The sequence below is a fragment of the Aulonocara stuartgranti genome (genome assembly GCF_965226115.1).
Source record: "Aulonocara stuartgranti genome assembly, chromosome: 2".
NCBI lineage: Eukaryota > Metazoa > Chordata > Actinopteri > Cichliformes > Cichlidae > Aulonocara > Aulonocara stuartgranti.
This window is the reverse complement of record NC_138940.1, coordinates 27,892,329-27,903,257: the sequence shown is the minus strand read 5'-3', so window position 1 is coordinate 27,903,257 and position 10,929 is coordinate 27,892,329. Positions and strand designations below refer to the sequence as shown.

Below are 10,929 nucleotides of genomic sequence, written 5' to 3'. Positions count from 1 at the left end.
ACTACAGCAAATTAACAAAACTTGCGATGCAGCCATTGCCCAAGTGCACAAACTTATCAACCTCTCATAATATGGCTCATTGAGAGATCCCCAGTAAGAGGCCCACCACTGACAAATACACAGCCTGGACATGCTTTCAAAATCCAATCAGCTTCATGTAAGGAGAACTAGCTGGCACAGGCTGGCAGTTCTGAAGAGGCACATAAAAGCACAGTTAACAGACTTGGCACTAGATAAAACCTACCGATTACACCAATTACAGTAGAGGGCATTTAAATGAGTGGAAACAACATGCATTATTTCAGTCTCATGAACATTTTACCCTGATAGTTGAGCACAAGTGGATAGCTCTGTTGCAAGACACGTGGGCACTCCAGAGATGCACATGAATAGGCACACTTGCACCAGCTGCTTTGATTTTAAATCTAAGCAGTGATGCCTATCTACAGTCTTGTCAGGCACAATGATTTCTGTCCAGTTTTCAAAGCTCTGCAGGACTTCAAAGCAACAATGTAGAGTGGAATTAAAGGATAAGGGTAGGGATGTTTTATATTTTTATTGCAATCAAATGTGGTTTAAAAAATGAATGACATGGTACAGCGGGTATTCCAGAGATCAAAAATATGGAGCTATTACAGTCTTGTTGAGATAAACTATCCCTGTCTTTCCTGTTATGTTGGGATGTGCCGATCACTACCACTGAATTGATTTTATTGACATCCAGCTGCAATATCAACCATCAGGGCAAGTTTAGGTCTCTAAACTCACCAAAATAGCTCTGACCAGTTGAGACATCATCGACCGAGATGCTGAGGGTATGCCATCTGTGGGTAACTTGTGGGGTCTCTGTGGACTGGACTTGTTCCAGCCTGTATCCTGCTGATGCTTCATCAGATTGGAAGTGGGGAGTCTGCAGACTAGGTGAAGGCCTTAGGCTGTTTATCATGTACAAGCCATTTCTGAGCAGTTTTTGTGCATTGCCCTGCTGGGGGTGGCTGATGCCATTGGGAATACTGTTGCCACGGGTGGTGTGCTTGATCCGCAACAATGTTGCAGGTGGGTGGTATCTATCTATCTATCTATCTATCTATCTATCTATCTATCTATCTATCTATCTATCTATCTATCTATCTATCTATCTATCTATCTATCTATCTATCTATCTATCTATCTATCTATCTATCTATCATGTTCTGTTACTGTCACCCTTGACAACCAGCTGTTCTGTTCTGGTGCTGTATCTCAGGGCCAGTTTGGCCAAGCTGGAGGCCTCAGACGCACACACGACAGAAAAACGTTAATAAACTGGCAATGTTACTGTGGTAATAAATATCTGAGTAACAACATGCATATTAATTGGTCTTTTGTGCCAGCAGATTTCTGAGAATCATGCTATTGCTTTGCAGAAGAGCAGTGCAGTGTGAAGTCATTGCTTAACTTGGCCAGGATCCCAAACTATCAATTGGGAAAAGGAAGCATGTGCAGCATACATAAAAATAAAGCAGACTTTGAACGCTGGATTATAATATGTCTGTGTCCTTACGGTCAGCCATCCACCTCAGAACCATGCTTCTCTTAACCTGTGGACTCACTATTAACCTGCTTTCAAACCACCACAGTTTTTTATTGGTTGGGATACATTACTTCGAGTACCCGTCTAATGAGACATGAAGATTATCCAGCAAGTCCAGTTTGAGAAAAACATCCCTGGGTGTGAAGGCCTATTAGATGCCAAAACACAGAATTTTTACACCTCTGGAAAGTTGTCACAGTGATGGTGATAAAAATGTCTTCCATCAAAACACTTGGTAACTAAAGCGTAAAGCAAAATGTTGCTTTAGAAAGTCAATCATAGCCCAACAGGCAATTTGCACAAAAGTGAAAACTCTTTTGGGAGGTCTATGCTGCACAAACACTGAAGCTCCATCCACACTGGCACTGGTGATCAGAGGACCTAGAAAGTCAGTGACACTGGGTGACTTCAAGTAACTACAGGTGAAATAACCAAGACAGATACAAAGTGGGCAGATCCTTAACCTTTCCCAACTTTAGAGTGAGGACTTGAAGTGCCTATAAACAAGAATGCAGGCTATTGTTGATTGACACATTACCTGGTAGTAAATATATTAGAGGGCTATCTACAGTAGGCGTACCAAAGCTTGCAATGCCTGGAAAAGTGACCAGCTGTCAGCTTCAAAGCCATATGTGTGGAAGCAGCTTAAGAAAAAACTTTCTGTGGTAGAAGACATACTGTATTCTGTAAATAAGCTTGAGTATATCTTTGTTAAATGCATATTCATCAATGTGGGAGGAAGAAGGGCAATTTTAACCATTTGTCAGTAAAAAAAAAAATACACAGATTCAATGTATGCAAGTTAGAATTTATGCATTTAAACAACGCCTCCTTGTGCAAGCTGTAGTTGCAACCTACAAAACCCACTCTTGTTTTTGTTTACAATTAAGCAACATAAGTGGGCATGCAAACTGATGAGTGCATGTTTGATATGTGAAAGGTTTGAGTGGAATTTAACTCTTAACCCTGTGGTTCAACTTAACTAAGGAGGGAGTGAAAATAAACGATAGCAAGTAAAAACATTTTTAAAAAGTCTCGTACTCCAAGCTCCGAGTCACCTCTCCCGCACCTTAATGTATCCTTTAATGGGGTCATTTCAGATAGCAGAAATAAATGACGCCATTTAGTCGGAGAACTTGTTGGGTCTATAACAATAAGAAGCTTTTAGATCCCTTTTGCTGACTGTGTGAAACAGGAAATGAGCAGTTGTATATCTTGTTAAAATTGTGTTTTTTGCTGAGTCACCCATCCACCTCAACCCTTTGTGGCACTTCTGAAATGACTAATTTCATTTTGTCGTTGTAATTCACTCTGACCTCGCCCTTCATTTTGTACATTTTGAAGCCAAACATACCGCATCACTTTTACCGTTAGCATACGGTGTGGAAAATAACATATAAAAAAATTAACATATAAACTGAAGGAATTAACTCTAACTCTGAATGCAAGAGCTTTCAAGCCAGAAATGGAGGATTCAAATCTGTAGCACTGTACCAGCAGTATGCTGAATATGCTCAGGGTCATGAATCATCATTGGAGATATGTGCAGCCTTTGAGAACATTTGCATTCTCTCAAACATAATATAATTTTGCATCCTTTACACACACATATACACATTCGCACAAGTCAAAATATAATCATCATTGGTAGGATCGTGTTGAAGATTTTTTCTTGTTGTTGCAGTTGTTGTTTTGCAGGATACAAACATAGCCAGGGGCCATAAAGTTAATTACTTTTTTAACTGTGGCGTCACGTTCCTTTTTCTGTCACCATAGCATGCCAAAGGCAGCATTAAAATATCCATAGCATTTCATGGTTGGGCCTCACAAATTTCCCATCTAGTCCACTCTCTGTGTCTCTGTGTCTTCCTGCAGGTTTTACAAAGAAAACAGATGACTGCAGTGTTTCTTGCAGGTTTGCTTTTTCAGAGGTTTTCATTTTTTAGCGGGCAGAAAAACAAGGATTTTAAGTTTGCTACATTTGTTTACTATAAAAAACTCGATTCTGCAAGTGAGGTCACTTTTAGAAAATTAGCCATGTTGTGAGCAGAGGGAAGGTGGCCATATGGCCACTGAGGAACAGAGATGGGCAGTTACTGAAATCCGATTACTTTTTTCAAGTAAGGGATTACTATTGCAAAAACGGTAATTAGATTACTGTTACTTTCCCGTAGGAACGCTGCGTTACTGCGATTTTTTTGCGAGAATGTCTCATGACAGTGACGTAAGCGAGTGCGACGTTCGTGACAACAGCTGTGTGCAGATCAACAATGGATAATATATCGAGTGCAGGAGAGAGTATGAGCGTGCAGCGTTTAAAGCGTGGAAGTACTGACCTTACTTTGAGTTTGATTCCATAAAAAGTGACAAAAACATTAGTGTCTGTTGTGCGTGGGAAGAAAACTTCTTTTTACAGCGAAAAAAAACCCCTAAACTTCCGAGCTACAACGTAATGGGAAATTCACAGAGAAACTCGTGGATTCTTCAACTGACCGCTGCGGCACACCTGCACCAGGGCAAACCCCCGCCTACCCTACTCCTGCTTTAAAGGTGAAAATAGACAAATAGGACCGCTAGTCTTTGATGTTATTTATTTTCTGCTGTGTTTTACTTGCATCTATTTGAAAGACTGAGTGTAAACACAAAAAAATATTTTATTTTATGTGCTGGAATGTGCAGAAAATTTAAATGTTAAACAAATTTCTTCCAGTCAGAAAATGTTGCATATAATTACATTTTTGCTTGATGCATAAAGTTAAAAGATTAAAACTAATAAAACAAGTTTTAAAAAGAGACTTTTCCATTTGATTACATTTTGTATGATGGATTATGGAGAAAAAGTAGAATTGGGCTGAAAGATCTATCGCTTTATCACCTATTCAGGTTGTAAATCGTGTTTTTAAAAAGTAACTAAGTAACTAAGTAATTAATTACTTTTGAAAATAAGTAATCAGTAAAGTAATGGGATTACTTTTTGGCGAAGTAATCAGTAATTAGTTGCTGATTACTTTTTTCAATTAACTTGACCAACACTGCTGAGGAATGAGCGGATCATTGAGGGAGCCTAAACTGAAGAGCCATCAGGGCCTTTTTTTATCATCATCTACAGTCCATGCCACATGTGTAGAAAACAGAAGTATTTACTCAATATTTCAAAAGGATTTAATGGATTTTACTGATGCTGTCCCTGCGTCTCTCTTTCAACCCCATCTCCCACCTCTCCCACTTCTCAGGTCCTGTTGTGTTGTTCCTTTCTATTCATGAAATCTTGTTTATACTTGCGTCTACACTGTCGAAATACTAGAAAACACGTGGAACAACAATGTTGATTATGCAAGCTTCAAATGGCTGCAGTTTTACATTTTTTAATTTGTAAAAGAGCTGATCTGCACAAGCAAAGGTTGAAACATTTTCATGAATATTCTTAAGTAAGTAAAACAAAAAATCTAACTATTATCTAAACCTTTACTGTAAGCACTAAAACTGTCATAATGCATGTTTTCACAGTCACTGAAATGTGTATTATACACAGTGCTGTGCAAAAAGTCTTCAACCACCCCTCATTTCTTTACATCTTGCTCAGTAGGAGCCATGCTTTTTTCTCATTTTTATACTAGTCTTGCATAATACCTTCCTGGCATTTGGACGTTTTTTTTCCTTTTTTAAAAATGTTTTTCTTTAGTCTTTGTTTTTTCAATTTATTTCATGTTTTCTTTTGTTCGTATATGACGCAGTGTCATATCTGCCCATACAGTAACAGACAACTTGGCAAATCATCAACTATAAATTGTATCTTTAGACACTAGCAGCATGACACAAAAGCACATCTTTTGTTCCCATTTCATGAGTGGAATCTAAAATGATATTCTTAAGAAACAGGAAAGAATTCAGCAAAAGACCTGACAGAGTTACATCTGGCCATTGTACTCCTTACTAACAATGAGAAAAGGGCTCAGTGGCTGTCAAGAAGTCCTTCTTAAAGAAGGGAAACACCGAGCAGGTGAACAGGTGTTAGTGGCAACAGGTCTTACGGACTGATAAATCCAGCTTTGGACTTTCTGGTTTAAATCATTGTCACAGCAGAGGTCAGGAGAGCAGTACAACAGCAGCTGTTGTAAAACACGGTGGAGGCTCTGTCATGGTTTGGGGCCATATTTCAGCCAGTGGTGTTGGAGATCTTGTCAAAATTAGTGGAATTAGAAAGCAGAAAAGTACCTTTAGATTTTGACCCACCATGCAATACCATCTGAAAGCATCTGATTGGAAACAAAGCCATTTTTCAGCATGGCAATGAACCCATACACACCACCAATGATGTAAAACAACAGAAAAGCACACAGAGGAATGCCTCTCCTCTTCTCTCCTCCCAAAGTGTGCGATCATCATCTTGTCAGAGGACAAAACAAAAGCAAACATCTAACATACAAAAAAAGAGGTTTGAATGTCCTTGAAGAAGCCCAGAGAACTTTGTTTGAACACTACTTACAGAAATTATAAGTTTTCCTAAGAGTGTTGCTATGTTGAAGAGTAAAGGTGGTCATACCAAATATTGACGTTGAAGCTTGGAATTGTATAAACTCTGCTTTTCCCTTCTATACTGTATTTCCACGTAAGAGTGCACGTGTTTGAATAAATTGGAAATGACCATTTTCCTAACAAAATATCAAGAAATGAGTGAAGTTTTTTTGTATTATTTGAATAGAGGAATTACTCTTTTTTTCATATAATTTGAGTAAGTGACAGAAGTTGGATCAATATATTTTATTTAAATGAAAAAAAGTATGTGGCGTCACAGATGATGGATGGTGCTCGTTTTTCACTGCTGAGATCTAAAACTGCTAGAAAGTACATTTTGACAGCACATTTCCAGCATTCTTAGATGAGGTTTTAAATAAATACTACAAATGCATGAACTGCTTTTCACTTCCACAGACAGCAACTTGAGCCCTGCCCCACTTTATGCATAGTTCAAGCCTCGAGAAGCCTCTTCTGGTATTTTAATTGTCCCACAGGTAGAAACACTGGGTTGCTAATCATGATCGTCTCCAAATGTGGGGCATTTCCTAACAAGCTGCCTGAAAAGAACTGCGTCACTCTTAAACCAGATATAGCTCTGTGAAGTGGAACCTTCACATCAGCAGAGAGTGCAGCTCTCCAAGATTTTTCTAAATCACAGCCTGCAGTGGACCTGCTGCCTCTTTCACAAAGCACCACTTTTAATAAATCTCTAGAAGTCTTGAGAAAAGCGCAAGATTTCCACGTCTGCTGCCATTGCTGCAAATTGGAAGCCTTACAGTTGCTCGTAAGATGGAGATTTGAGATCAGGAGATCGCACAGACACAGGATCCGTTATATAAACAACAAAAAGATGATCAGGGGGGTCTCACAGCTCATAGTTGTTTTATTTTTAACACTGCAACCACTTGTTTATTGACAAAATTGAACCATTTATGTAAAAGAGTACAACAGATCATCAAATCACTGATTTAGTGCAGAACTAGAAATTGCATGTTGCTGTTCTCTGGCTGGACTGCACGCCAATAAAAAAAAAATCCACCTCATAACAGTCACAAAATGGAGGCCAGTATGCTAGCGTGTGAGCAAAGGATTTTTTATAATTCTCCCCAACCATCCAGAAATGATTTGTTTCTCATTCTACACAGTGATGCAGGATTTCCCACCGTGATTACAGACAAGCTTGAAGTAATCAGTCAAGTCAAGAAGCAGAAAGAAAAGAAAGAAAGGAGAACCAAACATAACACCGGAGTATTCAGCTGCATACAAAACTGCATTTTGTTAGAGGAAGCCTGTGCTAACTGTACTGCTGCTCCATTTGAGATCACAGAAGATTACTTTTCACATTTGCATTTTTTTTTCTTGCATCTGCTGCTTCACAGTCGTTTGTAGCGAAAACTGTGTTTGACCCCAACCTCACCACTGTGTTCTGACAATATTGTGCCGCTGAGCTAGCTTCTTCTTCTTTTGGCAGTGCAGTAATGCTTACAAACCACACAGAGTAAGCCTGGCGTTACCAACAGGTGTGTGATCTGTGGCGCAAAGTCAAACGTCATTTTTAACCCGTGTTGGACTATCGGGGTTGCCCATCGTCTCGCTGTCTGTTTAGGGAGCCTCAGAATTGTGCCTCTGCTTTTTTGTAGTTGACATGGCTCTTGATGTCTTGTTCTCTTGAAGTCCGCATGCAAAGTTGATGCGTTGTAATGTAACGTCTCTGCGGATGAATCTGTGGAAACACAAATAACACCCACTCTTGCTCACTGCTGGATTAATTGATTGATTCAATTTATGTCTCTCCGACTCGAGCGGACTCGGAGACTTGGAAACTTTGTTAATCAGCAGCATCTCGATCTGAGGTCATCGTATCTCAGGATTTTGTTCACAAGTAAAGATAAGATGAAGCGAGGCGGACCAGCAGGTGGTTTGTCAGTACAGCTGAGCAAATAAGGAAGTGGAGATGGAAGATGAACACTAGCATCCCCAGGCTTCTACCTTTCTACCTATAAAACCCGGAGAGCAGTCAAATGGTGGAAGTGGAAGCTAAATTGGCTAGTCATTCATATGTATATTAGGCTGTTAAGTAGGAATTCTGGAGGGAGGGGAGTGGGGGTGTGTGATTGAGGGGGTGGGGGAGCTGCTAAAAGCTGTGAACTTCCTTTTGTGTTTCATCTTGATGCATTCTCAGTCATCCAGGGAAATAAATCTCCAAAAGTCACCAACTTGGAGTGTTTCAGTTTGCCGTCTTAGGGAGAAATCAACACACATGGGTGTATTTCCTTTGTTGCTGAGATTTATTGATAAAAACAGTACAAAAAAACCAACCATTTGTACACATATTTACAAATAATAATAAAAAGTGAGTGAGTACATTTCAACATTATACCAGTGGTCTGATTGATGCCACAATGGAGCAAATCGAGCAACCGGACCTCCTCTCCAAGGAAAGAAAATTCATCGCCCTGAAGAATCCTCTGGTGTACGGACCTCCTCTCCAAGGAAAGAAAATGCAGAGAAGACTCACCACTCAGCAGGCCTTGGAAATGATCCTGACGGAAGTCGACCCTTGTGACTCGGATGGAGAAGACCTAGCAGTTCAGCCGGATTCGGACTCAGAGCTGTCTGATCAGTCTTCCGGTTAGTTTCATTTCATGTTATTTCCTTTTTCATTTCAAACAAGTAAGTGGATGTAGTTAGTAAGTAAGATATTTCAGACATTATTCTGATACAGAGGAGGAGATACTGGAATTATAATTAGTATCTATGCATGCATTTGTGATTTTGTTTGACCTTCCCATTTTGCTCACAATTTGAATTTGTTCACACTGCAGATGAGGAGACTGCTTCTCCACCGAAAAAGAGACCTTGTTTGGGGACTGAGACAGCGAAAGATGGCACAGTGTGGCGTGAAGAACATGTGGGGGCCTGTCTCCCTTTCACCCCAATAGAAGCGTACGCTGCAGATGGAGAGCCAACGGCTAAGGCCAGGAGAAGTATCTCGAGTCGCCTTCAGAGCTTCCTGTGTTTTGTCACTCTTGACATGCTTCGTAGCATTCAAGAATGGACTATTCAACATGCACAGCAAACGGAGCATGTTCATTGGTTCATGGACCTCCCTGAACTAATGGCATTTATTGCAATTGTGATCTTGCGGGGGGTTTGCAGGCTTCCATCTGTAAATGACTGCTGGTCAGCAAACCTGGGAAACCCACAGATAATTGGAATTATGGCACGAAACCGCTTCCAAAACATCATGCAACACCTACGCTTTGATGACAAGTCCACCCGCTGTGATCGAGCAAAGACTGACAAGTTTGCTGCAATTTCCAGTGTGTGGGGATCATTTGTCACCAACTGCATCACGTGCTACAACCCTGGTCTACATATCACCATTGATGAACAGCTTTTCCCATCAAAGACTCGGTGCTGTTTCCTGCAGTATATTGCAAGTAAACCTGACAAGTTTGGGATCAAGTTTTGGGTGGCTTGCGACCTAAAATCCAAGTACATTTGCAATGTCTTCCCATATCTTGGCAAGGACCCCAGTCGTCCCACTGGGGAGAGACTTTCTGAAAATGTAGTAATGAGGCTGATGGAACCATTCGTAGACAAGGGCAGAAATGTTACCACGGACAATTTTTTCACATCGCTTTCACTGGCACAAAAACTTCTTAGATGGAAAACCACCATCCTCGGCACAGTCAACAGGATTCGCAGGGAAATTCCTCAATCCACTAGACAGACAGATCGCAATGTATTCACCACTCAGGTATGTTGCAGGTCTTTTGTGGTTCTATGTTTATGTGTTTCATTGTGTGTAAAAGGGCTATGAAAATAACAATTTATCTTATTTCTTAGGTGTTTTCAACCTCTGCTGCCACGCTGACGGCGTATGTGGCCAAACGGAAGAAGACAGTCTATATTCTTAGCAGCATGCACAGCGTGGTTCAGACTGATAACACCACCAAAAGGAAGCCAAACACTGTCACCCTTTACAACAAAACAAAGTGTGGCGTGGATGTGATGGACCAGATGGTTCGGGAGTACACTGTCCGCAAAGGAACACGGCGCTGGCCAGTCGCCGTGTTTTATAACATGATTGACATGGCAGCACTGAATGCACATGTGCTGTATCAAGCATGCACCGGGACGAAGGAAAGACGGGTGGACTTCCTGGTGGCGCTTGCAACAGAGTTGGCTCGCTCTCATGTAGCTGCGAAGAAGGCAAGAAAAGATCAGTTGCTTCGGGCAGAACCCTCCACACCGAGCCCTGGAAAAAGAGCCACGTGTCAGGTCAAACACAAATGCAAGAAAAATCAGGCCACTGTGCGATGTGTTCACTGCTACAGGTACACATGTGGTAAATGCAGACGACAGATACCGTGGCAGTGCCAGGATTGTGAGTGATTGCTGAAAATGTTGAAATGTACTCACTCACTTTTTATCATTATTTGTAAATATGTGTACAAATGGTTGGTTTTTTGTACTGTTTTCATCAATAAATGTCAGCAACAAAGGACATATAAAGGACATGTGTTGATTTCTCCCTAAGATGGCAAACTGAAACACTCCACTCCCCCACCCCCTCAATCACTCACCCCCACTCCCCTCCCTCCAGAATTCCTAGGTAACGACCTAATATACATATGAATGACTCCAGCATATGACTGACTGCTCTCCGGCTTTTAAAGGTAGAAACGCAAAATGATGACTCCGCGGGGGTCTAAGGTAGAAAACCAAAATGACTGCTCTCCGGGGGTCTAAGTGTGAAGCAGTTGGTTTAGATTTCTTATGAGCATGAGTAGTGAAAGAAACAGTGAGAGGTTAGAGGAGCCAGCTGCATT

General features: G+C 40.8%; 1 protein-coding gene across 1 annotated transcript; it reads left to right on the top strand.

Moving 5' to 3' along the window:
* Window positions 1–8,311: 8,311 nt before the first annotated feature.
* On the top strand, window positions 8,312–10,612 carry LOC309715756 (uncharacterized protein). The gene is made up of 4 exons (XM_082549130.1): window positions 8,312–8,722; window positions 8,917–9,106; window positions 9,761–9,854; window positions 9,944–10,612. The coding sequence occupies exons 1-4, from the start codon at window positions 8,494–8,496 to the stop codon at window positions 10,490–10,492; spliced, it is 1,062 nt and encodes a 353-aa protein (XP_082405256.1). The 5' UTR covers window positions 8,312–8,493; the 3' UTR covers window positions 10,493–10,612.
* The last annotated feature ends 317 nt before the right edge of the window (window positions 10,613–10,929 follow it).

What these genes read in the sequence shown, in the direction of transcription:
- LOC309715756 (XM_082549130.1), top strand. Translation starts at nt 8,494, where the DNA reads ATGGAGCAAATCGAGCAACCGGACCTCCTCTCCAAGGAAAGAAAATTC. An exon ending in GCTGTCTGATCAGTCTTCCG is followed by an intron (nt 8,723 to 8,916) that starts GTTAGTTTCATT and finishes TTCACACTGCAG; the next exon opens with ATGAGGAGACTGCTTCTCCA. An exon ending in AGTCGCCTTCAGAGCTTCCT is followed by an intron (nt 9,107 to 9,760) that starts GTGTTTTGTCAC and finishes AAAACTTCTTAG; the next exon opens with ATGGAAAACCACCATCCTCG.